General features: G+C 43.6%; 1 protein-coding gene and 1 pseudogene across 2 annotated transcripts in view; both read left to right on the top strand.

Moving 5' to 3' along the window:
- Positions 1 to 3,248: 3,248 nt before the first annotated feature.
- On the top strand, positions 3,249 to 4,491 carry LOC130476152 (volume-regulated anion channel subunit LRRC8D-like; annotated as a pseudogene).
- A 5,340-nt stretch (positions 4,492 to 9,831) lies between these two features.
- Positions 9,832 to 21,289, top strand: part of MAP2K7 (mitogen-activated protein kinase kinase 7) — a 49,298-nt gene continuing 37,840 nt past the window's right edge. Inside the window, exons 1-2 of one of the 2 annotated variants that reach the window (XM_056859647.1) lie at positions 9,832 to 9,988; positions 20,861 to 20,908. In XM_056859647.1, coding sequence (XP_056715625.1) covers positions 9,865 to 9,988; positions 20,861 to 20,908 — 172 coding nt within the window. In that variant the 5' untranslated portion in view covers positions 9,832 to 9,864. The remainder of the gene's footprint in view (positions 9,989 to 20,860; positions 20,909 to 21,289) is intronic. The other variant, XM_056859639.1, reaches the window with a different exon arrangement.

The raw sequence follows: 21,289 nt of genomic DNA, 5'->3' as shown, positions 1-21,289 counted from the left end.
AATTGAACAGTACTGATACCACCACTATCCTTCATGCCTTGGTGGCTTCTAGGCTGGATTAGTGTAATGCGCTCCACACGAGGCTGCCTTTGAAAACTGTCTGGAAACCTCAGCTGGGCAAAATGTTGCTGCCAATTTCCTGACGGGTATAATCAGGAGGGAACATAATTACACCTTTGATCTGGTAATTACACTGTCAATATAAATGTTTCCAATTACCGTTCACAGTGCCTAAACAGAATGGACTGAGGCACCTGAGAATATTTTTTCTTCTATATAAACCCTCCTGGGTTTTTTTTTGGGGGGGGGGTTGTTTTGTTTTTTATAAATGAAGCCTTGCTCAAGATTCTACCTTAAGTGGGTGCAAAATTAACACCTGCTAGGAGCGAAGCCTCGACAGTGGTTGTCCAGCTCTGTTAGGGTTGCCAGGTCCCTCTTTGCCACCGGTGGGAGGTTTTGGGGGCAGAGCCTGAGGAGGGTGGGGTTTGGGGAAGGAGGGACTTCAATGCCATAGATTCCAATTGCCAAAATGGCCATTTTCTCCAGGGGAACGTATCTCTATTGGCTGGAGATCAGTTGTAATAGCAGATCTCCAGCAGCCACCTGGAGGTTGGCAACCCTAAGCTCTGTGGAGCTCATTCCCCTGAGATGTTCAGCTGTGCCCCTTGCTTGTCTCCTTCCTGGAGCAGGTAGAGCGTGTTTTGTTGTTGTTGTTTTTGCTGGGCACTTGATATCTCACATTGGAGAGTAAAATTTAGATTGAATTTTTCTGTTAATTTTTTTATGCTGCTGGTTGTGATTTTACAATGATTTGTTTTTATGATGTTTTTATTACTGTTGTTATGACCAGTTTTAGAGTTTAATTATAAAGCAATCAAGACATTTAAAAAACAAACAAATAAAGCCATAAAATTGGGGTGGGTCGGTAGGGAACTATGTATGTTGCCTGAGCCCTTTGGAGATTAAAAAGTAAAATGAATGTGTTAATAATAGCTCTGTGAGTCATTTGTTTATTGATGTTGGTCAATCCCTTCCCTTTCTATCTTCATATATAGCCTATGTACATGATGGAAGAGGCAATTAAAATGGGGGAGCAAATTGCAATTGGCACTGACCATTCTGAAAGGAAATGACCATAGCGTCTTTGGCAACTAGCCTTGTTTTTAACTCCAATCCTTTCCCCCAGCATGCGGCTGCCATGGAGATGGGATAAAGCAACTTGCTTTGAGAACTATAGTAAGAGTTGTGAGCAGACTCAAAGCGCAACCGAGGGAGAAACGGCCTGAGAGAGAAGGATCCTTATAGACTGACGACAGCAGAACAGAGAGACTACCCCCCCCCCCAAAAGGATATCAGACATCTGCAGGTGAGGAATGAGAGCTAGAGCATGATGTCAGATGGGGGGGGGGGAACAAAGGTTGGTGAGAGAAGCTGGTCTGGAGCACATATTAGGTCGAGGCCGTACAATCTCATTGAAACAGAGTTGTGTATCAGTACGGCCCTTCCTTCTAATTAATATTTAAGAATAGGGTAAAGCCCGGGGGGAGGGGGGAAGCAATTTCCTCAACAGCTAAGCAGTTCTGTCACTTTTGTCCCAAAGCAGTTACCTTTCGCTACCAGGCAAAGCAGATCGATGCATTAGCAAACAGCAGTGTTACTTGGCTGAGGAAAGTGTTTTCTTCTATTTCTGCTTTCTGGCAAAAGGGATGACTGTAGTGCCAGATCCAACCTGTGGGCAAGACGGCAAACAAGGAAGAAAAGCATGTCTCTACTTATATAGCTGGGTAAGACCTGTACTCTGCAATTAGGGTTGCCAGTTCCAGGTTGGAAAATACCAGGATATTTTGGGGGTGGAGCCTGAGGAAGGTGGGGTTTGGGGAGGGGAGGGACTTCAATGGAGTATAATGCCATAGAGTCCACCTTTCAAAGCGGCCATTTTCTCCAGGTGAACTGGCCTCTGGCACCTGGAGATCAGTTGTAATAGTGGGAGATCTCCACCCACTACTTTCAGGGCCCAGGCTTGTGACTTTGAGGGGATGTCAGAAGTTTATTTATTTAAGACACTGTATGAGAATCTTGAGTTCCCAACCAATAATCATTCAATCATTCTGGTTAAAAACTTTTAAAATAGTCTAACTAAATGTGAGGGGGAAAAAGATATGAGAATCAAAGATACACAAATCACACTGGCATGTGTAAAAGCTATTATGAGTAGATGACAATACATGAGTCTTCTACTCTACTTAAATTGAATCTAAGAGTTAATCCAAATTATTTTGTCTCTTACTAAGGCATGTACAGGAAAACCACCCTCACTGAATCCAGGTCCAGTTTGTATGTCACATGGTGCTGACAGTTTGTAGAGAGTGAGTGAGTGAAAAACCATGATTCTAAGCTCTTCCATCCTGCAGGACATTTATTTCTCAACATACTAAAGAATTATGTTACAAAAGTAAAGTAAAGAAGTTAAATAAAAGTTAAAAGCAAGTTGCCCGTTTCAGAATCAGTGTTCTTTTCCTGGAATCTATGATGTCAAACAGCTGTTCATGAAAATTACTACAACAGTTATCAGAGCTAGTTTATGCTCGCTGAATACATTTTCCAAGGACACTAACAGTGCATTAGGAGAGTGAGACGGAGAAATGCCTGACTGGAATTGTTACAGAAAATTATAAGGAAACTTAATGTGCCACAAAACTAATTTCTGAGAAATAATTAAACGACCTATAAGAATACAATACATTCTATACACCCTGCATGATTTTCATTAGATTCCATGACAACCCAGTCCAAATAAATAGAACAGTGCAGCCCAGTGAATAAACATATTCTTCTGTCTCATTCCATGACAACAAAAGCTGGAAAATGATACTTGTTCTCCCAAAACAGGTGGGGCAGGTTTTCTTTTGGACAACCAACAGTCACACCTCCTGAATGAGCATTTGATTATAACAGAGTGAATCTCTCCTGTTCCTCTTCATCAATTTCTCTCAACCGCTTCCCTGAAAGGGATGGCACCTGCATCCACTGGTAGCTAGAAAGCTGACAAAAATTGCCCTTCTAGTAACAGCTCAACCTATGACTGAACAATGTTTCAGAATAGTTTTTTTAATTTGCTGCAAACCTCTCTCTCTGAACAAAATCCAAACTCAAAGGTGGAGCCACCTATTATTCCATTAGGTTCGCCATGCTTCTGTGCAACAGCCAGTAACTTTACTGAACTCCTGTTCTCTATTTTTTTCTTAGCTATGTTTACCCTGACCGAAGTGACTTTCCTCAATGACAGCCATGTCCGGTTCCAGACTCTAAAGCCTTGGTGGGATGTCCTGATGGACTTTTTCGTGCTACTGATGTTGATGGTCTCTCTTCTCTCGGGCACTCTGCTAGTATCTGTTGATCAGATGACCTGCTTGCCGCTGAATAACAAGCTCAATGAAACCATAACAGCTCTGACCACCCCTGGAACTACAGAGCATGCCACCAGTGATGAATTTTCTGTCGTAAACAGCGGCCGTTCGATCAACCTTGACTACCAGCAGTATCTGTATGTTAGCCATATCTGCTATCAGAAAGCTTTGCCTTGGTTCACCAAGTATTTTCCTTACTTGGCACTTGTCAACTCACTGCTCTTAATGGCAAGCAGTAACTTCTGGTTTAGGTATCCCAAGACCTCGTCGAAGGTCGAACACTTCTTGTCCATCCTCAAGAAATGCTTTGAGTCACCTTGGACCACTAAGGCTCTCTCGGAAATGGCCTGCCAGCAATTCCTTGGCCTGTCCAAACCCTTTGATATTGGAATGTGTCAAGAAGAATTTGTTTCTCCTTCATCCTCTCCTATTCTAGACTGGAAGGAGAGGGAGCAGGCACGTGCACTCTTTGAAAAGATCTGCAGATTTAGGACACACACTGAAGGTGCCAACTTGATTTACATGGTCTATACAGGACAGACAATTTTCAAAGTTGCAAAGATCCTAACTGTGCTGGGCTACACCTCCATCTTTGTAGGTGCCATCTCGTTCAAGCATATTTGCTGGCCGGACACAGAAAACCTCACTGGCTACTCTACTTTTCTCTGCACCCACAGCTTGGCTTTCATCCTGCAAAAGCTGATGGCTACTTACCTGTTCTTGGTCATCCTCTATGGTGTGGTGGGGGTTTACCCGCTTTTGTGGCTAATGTGGCAGCCACTGCAGAAGTATTCTTTCAAGCAAGTGCAAGAGAAAAGAGGCATTCATAACATTCCAGATGTGTACAATGACTTTGCTTTCTTGCTGCACATGGCTGATCAGTGTGACCAACTGTATTCATGGCGGTTTACTATCTTTCTCTCTGCTATAAGTGAGAGTGGCTTGCTGAATCTTAGCCTTGACCATAAGCTGCAGAAGCATGCATAGTGGCACCTCTATGGTAAGAGAGCAGCTGCTGGAAGTAGAGGCGCCAAAGCTTGAAAAAATCCCAAGATGGAAGCTGCCAGCGATACAAGAGCTCTAACTGAGCAACACCCTTATCCATGCTCATTGGCCAAGGTGGAGCCTATTAACCTGTGATGCCTTCAGAAAAAGTTTAGTGTGTTCCACATCACATTTTCTAACATTACTAACGCTAGCTGAATCTCTCTGGCAACTACCTGCAAGATGAAAGTCACAGAGATCATGCACAAACAGTACTCTTTAGCAGCTTAGACAAGATTCTTGATGCTTTTAGAATCAGCAGTCTCAGATCAAAATGAAGTCACATAATTTCTAACACTGTGAGTCTTGAGAAGACAATTAGCTAATCTTCTAATCCAGGTTGTGTATAGTATCTCAGGTCCTCTTTTATCTCACAGCAAGATGCAATTCCTGTTCAGTGCCTTGTTCACCCTAAGGAAATTACAGCATCCATATCTTAGTCATAATTTCCTATACTTCATCCCTCTGCCAGCTGGACAGCTAAAGTGTCTCTGTGGTTCTGCAACCAAGACAACAGTACCTACAGCTCACTCCACAGATCCTTGATTGATTGGAGGAAATCTCTCGTTGCTAAGGGCAATTGTTAGATTGCTGTTCCATCAGTAATCAAGACTTCGATTCATCTGTCCAGGACAAAGGAAAACCAACAGGTCCTCCTCCCCCTTTGAAAAAAAGGCCTGCGCACTCTACTGAAGATGAGTAGACTAGATGCTGAAAACACTGTGTTATACACACAACCATCCCACATGAAGAACATTCTTTCTGATCTCAGCTGGGCTGTAAAGCCTTAGCTTCTCTCGCTATGAGACAGAGTAACTGAGACACATCCATCTTTATCATGTATCTTCAGAGACTTATCTGCAGATCACATGAGCTATAAGTAGGGTTGCCAACCTTCAGATGAAGCTAGGAGATCTCCTAGAATTACAACTGATTTCCAGACTACAGAGGTCAGTTCCTGTGGAGAAAATGGCTGCTTTGGAGGGTGGACTCTATGGCATTATACCCTGCTGAGGTTCCTCCTTTCCTCAACCCCCCAAATCTCCCAGAATTTTTCAACACAGAGTTTGCAGCCTTAGCTATAAAAGAGTGCCATTTTGTGTATAGCACAGAAACTAATTTAACCATAGGGTCCTGATTCAGACTTTAGCTAGAGGGCTGGGAGTATGACTATGGTTTAACTGAGATATTAACAAATAAATTAAGTTGGGCACACTTTTCTTGCCCCATTTTCAGGTAAATACACAAGCAATTTACAAATAAAAAGGTATAAAAGTTATAACATTTTCTCCAAGCAAACATTTCCATTTTAAGTTAAAAACTTTGCACTTTCATCTTTGGGTTTTAGGTAACTGTACTGGGAAATCCCGTTTTAGGTACTGGAAACACATCTAAATGATCCACTTTCAAAAAGCAAATGAAATATTTGAAAAATGATGCACATGTAGGAATAAAATAGCTGGCGCAAAGTTAAATAGCTTCACCTGCCCAGTGTAACGTTGGTGAAAGTTGTATGTTTTTTAAATGGGTACTCACCCATACCAGGGGTTGGTTGGTTTGTTACCCATGAGGTTTTGTCCATTTTCCCCGTTATCTTTTGTTAATGTATGGTTATGTGTATCTGTTGTGTGATGGAATAATAAAATTTAAGTATTAACATTAAAAAAAAGAAAAAGAAAAATGGCAACTAAGGGAAATGCTAGAAGTTTATAAAATTATGCATAGAAGGAGAAAGTGGATAGAGAGAGCTTTTTCTCTTTCTCTCATAATACTAGAACTTGGGGGGGACTTATTGAAGTTGATGAGCAATAGGTTCAAGACATAAGGAAGCATTTCTTTACTCAATGAGTAATTACATTTTAGAATTCACTGCCAATTGATGTAGTGAGGGCCATAAGCACAGATAGTTCCACAAAGGGATTAAACTAGGGTTGCCAGGTCCCTCTTTGCTACCAGGAGAGGTTTTTGGGGTGGATCCTCAGGAGGGCAGGGTTTGAAGAGGGGAGGGACTTCAATGTCATAGAGTCCAATTGCCAAAGTGGCCATTTTCCCCTACAAGCAGCAGAGCTGGGGGGTGGGGGTTAAGGAGAAGGAATAAATAGCTTCAGGCTGTAGAGAAATCCCAGCAGGCGTGGGAGGGTGGGTCTCCTGCCACCCTTCTCTCCATCTGTCAGCTGTGGCAGCTTTGTGCTCTGAGAATCAGGTCAAATGTGTGAAAACGCTCTGCTGATATTGGAAAGCACCAAGTAATTTTAGAAGGTAAGAAGATCTGGAATTGACCAGTACATGGATAGTAGGGTTAGTTGGGTTTTTTTTGAAATCTGTATATACATCTCTGAATTCTTAGAAGAATAGCAGGGAGTTAATGAAACGTTATTAGCACTATAGTGTGAAATTAAGGCTGTCTTGCCTGAGAGGCATAGGAGAGAAAATGCAGAACCAAGAGGAGAAAGTGTACTGTTCTGTAATGACTTTTACACAGAGATTGAGGCCGTTTATGCTTGGTAATTAGCAGCGAGTTCTAGGCTGAAGGGCCCTGCATATTTTTTTGATTTCTTCACGCTTAAAGGTACCCACTTCGTATTTCTTAAGCTATCCTTTAACGTGACCTTTTGTATTTGCTCCACCCCTGCATCGAAGAATTTACTGAAGGAACCATGAAAAACCACAGCCGAGGCTTAGCTATGCAAATAACCATTGCTAATGGCTATGCAAATGAAGGAGTAGGCGAGTGGGGGGGGGTGGAATTTGTTTGACTTTCTCCTCTTGCTTCGGGACTGTGAACAGTCATTTTAAAGGGCGGATTTTAAAAAAGCAGCTTTGAGCAAGCATCAAAATCGACCCTGCATAAATGGTTAATTTAAAGCTAGGTATTTAAACTTTAAATTATTAAATAAGCTCCACCAAGTGATGGAGTGGCATTCAGGACACCTTACCTTTTAATTTAGCAGCAATTTGCACTCAGTGCAATACAATCCAGTGAGGCTACTGATGTGATGGTGATCCCCCATTAACATAGAGTCCAATGGATCAATGAGGCAGGAGGCTGGATTGAGCTTCACGGTTTTCTTTATTGGCCAAGGAAGTCAGAACCGGGTGAACCAGAATACAGTCGATAAGCTCTGCACTCTGGTCACACGGGGGGGGGGTGTCAATACAAGAGGTTATATATTGACATTCCAATCACATCCGATATAGCTTGTCACTGCAGCGTCATAGTTTCTACCCCGCCTGTGTGAGCATTTCTACAATAGACAATGGGACTCTATTGCTCCCTTACACGGAGACACGAAAGTATCAGAACAGGAGGAATAGGTGGGAGGGAGGCTGTTCCTCCTTATGTGAGAGGGAACATTCCAGCCTTTGGAATGTCTGTGTATATGCCTGCTTGATTGATGCTAAAGAGGGGGGTTGGGGCCTCTGACAAGCGGCTTCTTTGGCTATGCGTGTAGCTTGGATGTCTGAACGTGGTTACTCAATCACAAAATTACTCTAAAACAGAATGGAGGGACAGTTATCCAGAGAATGGGGAATAACATGCCCTGGGTAATGCCGATCGCCACTTTGGGGTCAATAATTTTTTTCCCTCCAGGCCAGACTAGCCCAGGAATCCGGGAGATTTTCTGCCTTCCTCTGGGGGTCACTGAGGGCAGTTGTGTTTCCTGCATAGCATAGGTGGTTGGACTAGATGACCTTGGAGGCCCCTGCCAACTCTGTGTTTCTACGCTTAAGTGAGGGAAGAGCGTACGTCAAGGAATAGCTTGTCCAGTTTTAACTGTAAAAAGGGTTTAAAAAGTAGGGTTTTCTTTTCGGGCAGTGGTTGAATGTTCAGATGCTATGACTCGAGAATAAACACTCCCACTTCTTTTCCACCCCCACCCTCCTGCGCAGTTCAGGCACACACACACACACACACACCAGGTATACATACCTGGCACAACTAAATTTCAGCTCTTTATGGAAAAAGGTTCATTACTGACCCATGGGGTGACGCCACATCCTGACGTTTCCTAGGCAGACTATGGCCATTTATGCATGGGTGGTTTTGCCTTGGATTTGACGCTCTAGATGCACATTTTCCTCATCCAAATGTGTTGGGAATTGGACGAGTTTTGTCTGGATCAGGAATGCTAGTTAAATGTATTTATTTATTTGCATGATCTCAGGGAACAGTGCTGCAGCACATAGTGTTATTTGATCAGTTGGTCATCTGACATTCTGCTGCGTTCTGAGGGGCTGCAGTTAAACTGCCGTATTAAGTGGTTGATACAGACTGGCTATGAAAGAGGACATATTCCTCAAACTATAAGTCACATGACAGCTTTATTATGTCTCCCATGTTTACCCTCCCTATAATAAGTAAACGTTTGTTCAGTTAAAAGAAAGCTACAAGTTCAGAGTCCTTTATTTTGTGTGTGTGTGTACAATAATCCACAAGATCACGATCTATTTAGAATTCTATGGCCACTTATGCATGGGTGGTTTCGCCTTGGATCTGACGCGCTCTAGATGCACATTTTCCTCATCCAGATGTTCAAAACTCAACCTTAACCCCCCATGCAGCATTCTGAGAATTCGGATGGGGAAAATGTGCATCTAGAGAGCGGCAAATCCAAGGCAACACCTCCCATGCATAAATGGCATATGTTTACGGGGTGGTTTGCCAGTGCCTTCCCCAGTCGTCTGCACTTTACCCCCAGCAAGCTGGGTGCTCATTTTACCGACCTCGGAAGGATGGGAGGCTGAGTCAACCTTGAGCCGGCTACCTGAAACTGTCTTCTGTCGGGATCGAACTCAGGTCCTGAGGAGAGTTTTTGATTGCAGCTTACCACTCTGCACCATGGGGCTCTAGATATGCTTTTCCTATAGAGAAAAACAGTTCCCCAAATACCGCTCTGAAAATTCCAGGTGCAAACGGGAAAAGAGAGAGGCAAACGGGAGCCGTGGCAGAAGAGAAAGCTCCTCAGCTACGGACGGTTGTAGGATAAACGGTGCTCGCGGATACGGATTCGTTTTGGACGGGTCCCCAAGCAAGCAAGCTTATTTACTCTTGAGGGGGGCTCACCCGCTACCGAGTATTTCAGTTCCAGTCTCTGTTAACCCCGGCCACGCCCCCACCTTCTCACCTATCAAGTGTTAGTAGGGGCACGCATGCGTACTGCTGGATCGCCAGTCTAGTAGTAATGGATAGTTGCGGCATAGAGGCAGGGGAGACCAACGTTGCAGAACTCTGCGCATGCGTGAGGAGAAGCTGCGAGGCAAAACAAGTATTGGGCAAACGGGACGGGGGAGGGAGCAACGGAGGAAATACGGTGGCCTGGACGGTTCATGCAGCGCGTGCGCATTCTGCTGTTTGTGTATTCTGGCTGCGCGGCGGCGTCAGCGGCTCCAAGGGGGAGGGGGGCGGGGGAAGATGGCGGCGTCCTCGTTGGAGCAGAAACTATCCCGCTTGGAGGCCAAGCTGAAACAGGAGAACAGGGAGGCCCGCAGGCGCATCGACCTCAACTTGGAGATCAGTCCAGCCCGGCCGCGGCCTAGTAAGGGAGGGTTTGCGGGGAGGTTCGAGGGGGAAGTGCCCCCCTGCTGGGATGACAAGGGCCTGTCTGGGAAGGTTGCCCTGAGACCAGCGGGCTTGGGGGAGGGGAGATGCTGTAGAAGGGGCCGAGAGGGTGGGAAGGGAAGCATTTCTAGGCAGGTGAGGGACTGAGGTGGGCTGTAGTAGAGAGAATGGGAGGCCCCAGGAGGGGGGTTCAGGAATGTTTGCTTTGGACGGGTTCTTGAACGGTGGAGGCTGGCGACTGTGCATTGGAACAAGGAGTGAGCTCGGGAGATGTTTGTTTTTTTAAAAGGCCAGCGAAGACAGAGGTTGGAGCAAGGGATACTTTGCAAAGGGGGTGTGTGTCGTAGGAGTCAGAGAAGGTACAGGATGGGTTGCAAATAAGTACTGGCAATATAGGATGTTTGAGGTTTTCATGAGGAGCTTTGAAGACTGAGTGTGGAATGAATGGGGTACAACAGGGGACACCGCCATGGGAACCTTGAAAATCTGGGGCGGTATTGTGTATGGACTGTCCTAAAAATCTGTGTGTGGGGTTACGACTTGATGGCATTCTTGGACCCTGCTTCTCATTCGAAAATTCCTGGAGAGAGTGGTTTGTTTGTTTTTTAAATGAGGGGATTGGCTGGCTCAAAGTTGCTATATGTTTTAGGGGCAAAGGGAGCTGTGGTTGTATGCTGGGCACAGACAAATACGGGCTGTGAAGCACTTGTACTGAAGAAATGGTGGATTTGGCACTCTTCTACCCCTTCATCACAGTTGGGTTATAGTTTTTGTCATTCAGTGGAGGGGGAGGGTGTGTCAGATTGGGCAAGTTGTGAAAAGTCTTGCTTGTATGCTTAGAGATTTTCCCAAATGCACCTTTGGATCAGGGGTTTGTTATCGAAAGTGCATAATGTATTTTGTGGTTAAGGAGGTTCTCAAGACCTCTGGGAGCAGTGAGCTAGTTGCTTACCTAAATACAAGAAATGTCCATTGTGTGCACATATCAGGCAGTATTTTCCAATTCTTAGAATACCATTTTTTGTTCATCCATTCAAATTGCTGGCCCTGTCAAAAAAGAATTATTTTCTTGATCTGCTTTCAAAACAATGGGCTGGCATGCTCCTTGCATCTGCAGGGTAATCTAGCTGACAGTGCCTCCTGGCATACTCTTCTCCCCTGTGCTTATTGCTTTCTGAGATTTCCATGCACCTGTTAGCTATAACACAGGCCGTGGAAGGTAATCCTTGTATGTTCTTCTGGCCTTCTTTGAGATGATGTCACTGCCCATACATCAAGAAAGAGATGGAGGATCAGTGATATACAGGGGTCTCTGATCCATGGGGGATAGATGCACCCACTATAGTGACTTAATTTTTTTGGAAGCGATGGCTCAGCCCCTCTTGTGGCACAGTTGTGTGCTCTGGTACAAAGTTTGAATATCATTGATATAAATGATTTGCCTGAGACCTTTCAGAAGAGCTACTGTAAATGGTGAATCTGATATGAAATTAGTAGAATGGTGATTAATTCAAATAAAAGCTGGATCTAAAATTGGAATACTTTCTGACAAACCAGTAATCTAACATGCTGATTATAGTGTGCTGTAGTTACGGTAATTCTTCTGTTATGGCAAATCTCAGAGTATGGCAATTGGCATTTAGGCACAGCACAAAGTTCTGATATACACAAGGATTCTATGCGGACAGGAGCTTCCCTAGTTACTTTGGGGTCAAGGGAACTTTACTTGCGTATGTTCCTTAGATGTGAACAAGCAGACCCTGTTTGCATGCACACCTGTGTTGCCAGTGTGGTATCTAGATGAATCTGTGACATTGCCAGAAGGAGAGAGGTTTCCTTCTTAAAGTCAGCTAAAAGTCAGTTCATCCATTCCTTACTATTTTTTAAAATTATAATTGAGACATGACTTCTGAGGCATAGTTTCAGCATAGTTTAGACCTACGCTCCTCCAGTAACTTGTGTCAGCAAGACCCATATAAGCAGATGGGATAATAGTGATTGCTTCGTACGCCAGTGGATAGGTAAATAGCTACACCACCTTATGCCCTCACATCTCTGCTTTACACACTTTACCAGCGTGAAGTGGGACCAGTCTCTCTAGAAGCAGTTCACATGCTGTAAAGTTGATGTTTGAGTTGATCCTGAATAATTTGTGTAGGACAAAGAGCAGATTCTACTCTCTCTGTTTCAGTTCTGGATATGGTTTCAAATAAGCATGGGACAAAGGTGGGAGGCAGAGATTTGAGGTGTTTATCTCTCCAAGTGGTGGGTTTTATATATGCTAATGCACTATTCTGGATTCACTTTTGGTTGTTCTGTATTTTTGGTTAGCTTGTATTGGATTATGAGTATGGAAGCCAGATGTAGAAATTGCAGTGTAGATTCTGCCATGGGTTACAAGATGAAACCTATTGTTTGGTGTTCTTGGGCTAACACAGGTACAAAGTTAAGTAAGGAAAGGAATGTGCTTTTGGAACGGCCAGTGTCCTAAACTATTTGAGTTAAGGGAATTGTTTGTGTTGTTTATCTTTAGATCCTCTTTCTAATTTGGAATCTTGTATTATTGCACATTGACAGAAGGCAATATGTAAGAGTCTTTAAGAATTTAGTCTCAGAAATTACTTATTTATCCAGCTCACTGAAACCCAAAGCAGATTACACAGTGTAAATCGGTAAAAGTCCATATAAAAAGGCATCTAATAAGCACAGTGTAGGTCAATACAATCAGTATGAGGGGACATCAAATGAGCCATGTGCTGGGACTAGGATTACTGGAATCTGAATAAGCATGGCATATTAGGCATGATACAGAGTGTGGATATAGTGTCAAAAACGTTATTTCATCAGTAGAAAATCATGAAACAGGTTAATATGTGCAGCAATCTGATAACGCATCCTATTTGTATGTGTAAAGTGCCGTCAAGTCGCTGCCGACTTCTGGCAACCCCTTTTGGGGTTTTCATGGCAAGAGACTAACAGAGGTGGTTTGCCAGTGTCTTCCTCTGTACAGCAACCCTGTTATTCCTTGGTGGTCTCCCATCCAAATACTAACCAGGGCTGACCCTTCTTAGCTTCTGAGATCTAACGAGATCAGGCTAGCCTGGGCCATCCAGGTCAGGGCAATGCATCCTATACACAGTGGTATAATCCACAGTCCCTTTCCAAAGGACCTGCCTTAACTATTTTGTTGAAGTATAGCTCTGTTATCTTTATACTGTACAAAAGCTCTCCTGAACAACTCCATTTTATGTAGTTTGCAGAATGACAGGAGCCTGAGAGCCTCCTAACCTTTTCAGGCGTGCCATTGCACAAGGTGGGGGCCACAACAGAGAAAGCATGCGCATGGGCAGTTGTTGATCTTGCCCATTTGCAAGGGTGGCCCCTGCAAAAGGCCTTGAATAGATGAATGGCACTGTCATGGTGGAACATAGGAGGAGAGGCAGTCCTGTAGATATGAGTATCTAATGCCATGCAGGGCTTTGAACATGATAGTCAGTACCCTGAATTGAACCTGGTAGGTGATGGGCAGCCAATGGAATGACTGCAGAATAGGTGTAATGTGAATGCCCCATCTGGCTCCTGATAATAACTAAGCTGTTGCATTCTGTACCATCTGGAACTCTGGGGTTGGTTTTGAGGATAGACCCATGCAGAATGCATTGTGCATGTACCATCAAGTCACAGCTGACTTATGGTGACCCCGTAGGGTCTTCAAGGCAAGAGACATTTGGAGGTAGTTTACCATTGCCTGCCTCCATGTAACAACCCTGGGCTGACCCTGCTGAGCTTCTGAGATTTGACAAGATCAGGCTAGCCTGGGGCTACATTGCAGGATACATTGCAATGTATTACAATAATCTAATCTCTATGTTACAGTGGCATAGATTCCTGGTAGCTAGATCGGCTGAGTCAAAATGAGAGACTGTCTTCCAGGTTTGAAGAAGTTGGCAGAAAGCATATTTTTTGCAGCTGCATTAAATTGTTTCTGCAGCAAGTAGTGCTGGGTCCAGTATAACCCTTAGGCTCTTAAGCGAGTCAGCAAGGGTCAACTGAACTCCCTTAAAGGTGGGAAGCACAATGTCCTTCTAGGCCTGGGTCTTCCCAGATGCCATCACTTCTGTCTTATCAGGATTAAGTTTCAGCTTGTTCCACCTTAGCCATTTAATCACAGTGGTCAGGTTCAGCATCGCTACTGCATCCCCAGGAGATGTGGACAGAGAGATATAGAGCTGGGTGTTGTCAGCATATTAATGACACCCTATTCCAGAGTTATGTATGATTTCTACTAAGGGCTTGACATAGACATCACAGGAAGCAATAAAATCATATTTCTTCCCTCAATGCACATATTTTTACATTCCTTTTTAAGAAATGTTTACTACTGTGTTATGACCAAATAAATGCTAAAATAGGTATAATGAAAGGTTAAATCAACCCACCATGGTATGGATCCTTCTTTCTCTGACAGTATGGCCCAGCTTTGTGGCTCCTGCCTTCTCATCCCTCTTCCCAGCACCTTTCTGCTCCAGCCACTATATTTCTGCCCTTTCTAACCCAGGCATATTAACCCAGGCATATTAGAAACTTAATCCTGATAAGACAGAAATGATGGCATCTGGAAAGACCCAGGCCTAGAAGGACATTGTGCTTCCCACCTTTGAGGGAGTTCAGTTGACCCTTGCTGACTCGCTTAAGAGCCTAAGGGTTATACTGGACCCAGAGCAGAAGCGTCATGTGGTAGACAGGAGCATTTCTGTCACTGACTACCAGAAAGTGCTGGATAGGAAGAAAGTAATGGAGACAGTTGAGAGTTCAGCACCATTGCTGCTGGGAAGCTTCCAGTTGGCAAAGCTACAGCAGCAATGGAAGTGGCATAGGTGGCTGTTCCTCCCTGGCATCGAGCTCTGGAGAAGGGTAGAGTCAAGGACCTTCTGTGGCATTGCACTGAAAGCCTCTCTTGAGTACAACATTATGTTGAATCTCCCACTCATTTCCTGAGCTTGGAGCTGGTGAATCTGTGCTTTGGAGGTATTTGCTGCTGAAGAATTAACCCTCCCCTTAGTTTTCGGATGGTTATTAAGGCCAGACCCAAATATTAGGCCTTTGTGTATCATATTAAACCAGAGGTTTTAGGTAATCTTATCTTGCCAGCTGATATACAGCTATCTAATCATTTATCAGGGAAACAACTAACACACCATCGCTAGCTTTAGTGAAACAAGGCAAGGACTCTTGATTACTGCCCTGGGTCTTGGCTGGGGAGCGAGGGCGGGATACAAATCGAAACAATACCCATGAGGTATGAATTTAGGCACACAGGTTAATCAAGAGTTAGTTCTCTTCCTACACACTAGGATTCTGACCTTGGTTTAGAATCTGGTTTTGAGAGCTGAATACCACCTCTGGCTCTCCCACGTGCCTGCAGTTGTACACTAGGGTAACCAGCGTTAGTGTCTCTCTGGGATTCTCCACATGAGAGGGGAGGGTGGAGGAGTGAGGTGCATGAGCCTGGCACATCCCAGCTTTATTGTGCCTTAGAGTGACATCTGAATGGTGGATTTGTCTTGACTGTACAGTTGCTGATAAAGAAGACCTATGTCCTACACTTAAAGCTGTCACATGTTTGTGTTGGGAGGCTCTATTCCTTTCCAGCATCTGAAAGTTGATAAGATGACTTATGGGGTCCATGTCTTCATGTTTAGAAGCTATGTAAGGAGTGAAGAGTTACTTTTGGCCAGTTACATGGCAAGTGATAGTTTCTGGAAGAAGAAAAGAATCCAATCAAAAAACAGACTTTTGCAGGGCTAAGAGGATGCTGTAAAAGTGACACGCAAATATGTTGTTGACTCTCTCCTTATGGTATTATTCTGCAGTTGTCACTCAGTACTGGGTGTGTCTTGGAGAAGCAAATTTGCATTATGAAAATGTCATGTTTTGGGAATTGTCTGGTTAAAATTCACAGCTTACATGGCTCTGTTACCAAAGGAGGAAAATCCATATCAATGTTATCATCATAATGATGGGAACTACTAAAAGTCTTTTAAAAATGAATAGTTTGAGTCACGTAGAATTTTGACATTGATACATATTCATTAGCCTTTGGCTTTTATCACACAACCATTTTAATGTGTAATGGACTTCCCCATAAAAATTAGGCATCCTCAGAACAACACTATGGAATTGTTTTGATTTTAGAGGTTCTGAAGTCTGGTTCCAAGAAAGCATTTGGCCAGTGGCACCCCTTCGTGTATCCGTGTATAAAGAGAGGGGAGGTTGTTGTCAAGATGTGGTAGTTTTGCATGCTGATTATGAGTATAACAGTCTTTCTCATTTACTCGAACTCTGTAAAATTCTCAGATGGCAAAAACTAAGTGGCAGTTGGATGACAGTGGCTTGAATCCACATTTTGAAAATAAACAACCAAAGCTGATACATGAAGGCCTGAAAGGGGGGTGGGAAACACCTCTCTGCTGGGATAGTTCATTTTTTCTATGGAAAAAGTAGCCTTTTAGGGAGCACTAAAAACCTCACATGAAATATGTTCTTTTTTAAGAATAAGAGAAATTCTTATAAGACCAGTTTTTGTTCAGAATGCGCAGCATGAATGTTTTCATGTAAAACGCTCGACATTATTAGGTAATGATTTCTGTGTATATAGTAGTAGTCACAACATATTTTCAAGGATATGTTTATTTAGATGTGACTAATTTTATCCATAAGTTTGCTATCATGTCTGTGTTACACTACTGAATAGTTCAGTGTTTCCAGTGTTAAAGTTTAAATTGCTGTCCAAATATGCCTCTAGTTCTGTTGCCACTGCATGAGCAGTCGGAGTAAAACACTTCCTTTTGTTTACTACATTGTTTGTATTTCCTATTTTAAACTTTTGTTTTTCATACTAAGACATGTGCTAAGGTAGAATAGGGTAGAGCAGTTTGCAGCTTTCTGCAATGAATATATTTACAGTTTTGCTTGTGTGATCCTTCCTGGCCTTTTCAGGCTGGTTATTCCACCAAGTGGGAGACACAGCAGAGAGAATCCCCCTCTCCCATTTCTGGAAATGTTACATCTTTAATTAAGAGTTGTTTGGGAAAACTACTTTGTAAGTAAACTGAAAGTGCTACTATTGGTGAGCTCAGTTAGCCTACCAATTGTTTCCTACCAAAGCAGAGATTACTCCTTTCATTAGGGCAAAAGTCCAAACTAATATTCTTAGGGATCCATCTGGAAGAAGCAACATAACAGAGATATTGTCTTTAACTGTGTCCACATTGCTTGTCTCATGAGCAGGACTGATTTGGTGAGTTGCTCAGATTGCCCATAAAATTATATCAGTTAGATAGTTAAACAGTCACCTGCTTTGTCAGTTTTCCAACGTTACACAATGAATCAAGGCAAATAACTGATGTTCTGTTTTAAATCATGCCTTCTGTCTGGATGTTGTAGCTATAGTGGTCCTACAGAAGGAAAAGAAACAGCATAGGTAAAGGTGGTGTATCGGGAGACAACTCGTCTTTAAGAGGCTCGCCAAGCAGGATGCTAATTTTCCAGTCCCTTGAGAATCTGTTTAATTTCAAGAGCAAGAATTTCCATTTTCTTGCATCCAAACATTATCTCTCACCACCTTCCTCCTTGTAGTACCTACAGCCTCTTTTTTGATGGAGTGTAAATAAGGTCGGTTACATGTCAGCTCTTAGCTGGTTCTGTGAGCTGAACAGTACACCAAATGGGATTGAGACTGTAAGAAGAGAAGCAAAGATTCAAAGCGCTCCTTGATGCCAACCAAGACTGGTCAGTATTTGTCAGCTCCTCCGTCAGGATTTTCTTCCTTTCATGCAGACTGTTTGCACAACTGGAAATGGATTAAGTTCTCTTAATCCCTTCTGGTGGCATCTCAGAGTTCCCTTGGCCAGCAGTGAGGCTTTTGGTTTTGACACTTGTCTGATCTGAGAAGTTCAAGATCTGCTAGAAAATAAGGTTTATTTGTACATCTTTGCCCTAAACCTAAATGGATGCTCATGTACTCGGCAAATATGAAAGAGAAACTAGTAAGTAATTGATGGATCTTACCTGGAAGCAGCATTATCATTTGCTGGGCCCACCAGCCTTTCGGAGGCACACAAAGAGTTATTGTCATGCTTCACTACATCTGTTTTGTTGTCTCATCGCTTTAGGATTCTTAACAGTAGTAGTGCTAGGTTCTGGCCATGGGGGCACTTTCTTGGAAATTTCTTGCACCAGAATCAGTTAAATTTACTTCTAAATAAATCTGTTATGACAGAGGTTCCAGTTTGACGTGCTAATTGCAAAAAATAACCAGAAGTAACTTTTTAAAATAGCAACATTTTCATCCTTTCAAGACAATTAAGGGAAGAGCGATGATGAGATATGACCAGTTTATAAAATGATGTCTTGAGGGGGGAAAATGCTTAGAAAATTATTGTTCCACGATTAGCTATTGGCCATACTAGTGAAATTAAGATACCGTGAGTTTAAAGGGATTCTTTCCTCTCTGCTCCCCATGTATTGTACTTTTAAGTCACAAGACTGTAATGATAGTTAGTAGAAATAGATTACTCAAAGGATCAGGCAAGGGAAAAATTGGTATTATGATAGACTTTCAGAAAATGGCTATTCACTGAGCTAATATCTTGCACACAGGATCACTTGAGACATTATGCCCTCAGTGCTGACTTTACTGATGGACAGATGTGAATGACATACCGGTTGCAGTGTTTCCCTCAAGTGCTATATCGGGGTGCAGTGTTTCTGGGGCGCAGTAATCTTGCCAGTTTGTCTAGGATTTGCTCCACACCATTTGCTCCATACTTCTATGAAAGCTTGGGCTAGGTGGGTAAATTAAAAACAGTCAAAATGTTAGTACGTATAGATTAAACCAGTGTTGATACCAATTTTCAAAAAGAACTTGGCAGTGGGGGAATCCAAAAAAATGAGTTATATGAGTGCGACTTGAAGTGTCAGAAGCCTGTTTTATAGAGAGGTTTTCAAAGAGAATAGAGGGATTATCCCCATGTGAGCGCATTCAATGGGTAACAAGCTTTGATCCGGACAAAAGGCAGAAAATGTTGAATAACTGGAAGTTGGACAAACATAGATAAGTTTTTGAAAAGGAGAGAAATTAACTATCTGAGCCAGTGGTGCTTACTCTGCGGCTCACTGAGAGCCACATTCATAATTACCATCAACCAAAAGAGCCACATGACCGCTGTATGCCCCGCGTGGTGCACCACCAGTCACACTCATAATGTAACTATTCATGTACAATATGTGTAACTAACCTTTACTAAATCACCTCCTTTACTAAATCACCAGAGTACCCCTGAGCACACAGTGGTATCTCATGGCTACTAGTCACAATGAATACTAGTCATGGCGCATACATATTCTCTCCAGGATCAGAAGAGCACGCCTATTATATTAGGTGCTGTGGAACAGGCAGGACAATGCTGCTGCAGTTGTCTTGTTTGTGGGCTTCCTAGAGGCACCTGGTTGGCCACTGTGTGAACAAACTGCTGGACTTGATGGGCCTTGGATCTGATCCAGCACAGCCTTATGTTCTTATCACTCCACCTCCGAACCTATGCACCCTTTACTTCCTCTGTTGTCTTGCTCTCTCGCTAGCAGGGGGCACAGCAGCTCAGGATGAGATTACCAAGGTGCCTTGAGGAGAAAGAGCTGGCCACGGATAAGGGAGAGTAAAACGGCCTCCACCACCCTACTGTGGGCAGCTTGCTCTTTTCCGGTAGTGTGGTTTCATTTTGTCTTCTCTGTGGCCAGCATGCCCTCCTGGCAGGGATGCTGGGGTGAGAGGGCAGAGGCTTCAGGAAGGATAGGTTGTACCATCCCTGGCACAAGGTCCTCACCCCAGGGAGCCCCACAGCTTACCCATCCTCTGGTCTCTTGCAGTGGCGGCGGTTTCCTGATGCAAGCCACAAATCTTACTGGGCAATGGCCTTGTCCACTTTCCTGAAATATGGGAGGGCACTATATTGGGGAACAGTGCTCAGACAAGCCACAGATGGCATGTCAGAGTTTGCATGTGGGTTCTAAAAAAACTAGGCGAGTGTCACTGGTCTGAGCAATGTGCCAGTGAGTGAGATTGTGGCTAGGTGTATTCAACCTAGGACAGAATTTTGGACACAATTTTTTGGGCCTTGCTGTCAGATAAGATCTTAATGATGTGTTCTGGCTATTAGTTTCATGTTGGAGACTGCATAGGAAGATCGGGGCAGGGAATATCACTGACAGGCTTCCTGGACACCCAAGTTGGAAATGCTTCCTCGGTCTCGGTGCAAAGTGTTGCTGTGTATAAACTTGAGGTTAGAATATGAAGTACATAGTCATCACTTTGCAATCTGGGCGCATAAAAATTTGCCGCTGACTCCTAAAAACTGGAGCTGGCCTCCAGGTATTTTAAGTATTCTTAGTCCCTGACTGTGGTTATGAAGAGGTGAACCAGTGTGTTGGTGAAGTGCTGGAGAACAGGCACTGCCACCCGCAGGAGTGTTTCTGTATGAGACAGTAGAGGCCTACAGAGCGTAATGGAGCAGGGTCCATAGAATTTGCATGGAGAGGAGGGACATGGCGGCTTCCATCACGTTAGGCGCAGTAAGGACAGGCGCAATAAGGACATGACGGCTGTGGAATCGACCCTTCACTGTTTGATGCATCTCATTTTCACCTTGTCTGTCCCCTTCGTTGGTTTCTCACCCACCTCCACTCCTTGCCCTGGAATTGATTTGAATATGATTTTATTTTCATTTTTGATGACTTGATTGCTTCTGTTGTGATTTATCGTGTGTTTTTTTTCTTCCTTTTCCCAATCCAGTTATTGTGATCACTCTAAGCCCTGCTCCCGCTCCATCCCAACGTGCAGGTACCAGAACTTTTTATCATCGCAGCTTGGATTTTCTTGCATCATTTATTTAATGCTTCCTTCGACTGCATAGCACTGCCACTTGACTGCTCTCCTCCAAGTGTGTGTCCTGACCTTGCTTCTTTTCCCCACTTCATTGTTCTCCTTTACTATTGATCTAGCCTAACTCAACAAGGCTGGCTAAGGCAACGCAGAATGTAAGGCCTTGCATGAGAACGTGTTCTGATTTGTCCACAGCTGCAGTAGTTTGCTTAGCACCTTTCTTTTTCTGATAACGTCAAAGCACTTTATGAAGATTGGTAACCATGAATTGATCATGCTTCTGTAGCACCTTGAGTAGCTGCATCCTCCTCCCCCACTGTGTGCATAAGTCTCTTGTGG

This window comes from Euleptes europaea, chromosome 1 (genome assembly GCF_029931775.1).
Source record: "Euleptes europaea isolate rEulEur1 chromosome 1, rEulEur1.hap1, whole genome shotgun sequence".
NCBI classification, from domain to species: Eukaryota; Metazoa; Chordata; class Lepidosauria; order Squamata; family Sphaerodactylidae; genus Euleptes; species Euleptes europaea.
The sequence above is the reverse complement of the archived record's forward strand: the minus strand, read 5'-3'. Positions and strand labels throughout refer to the sequence as shown.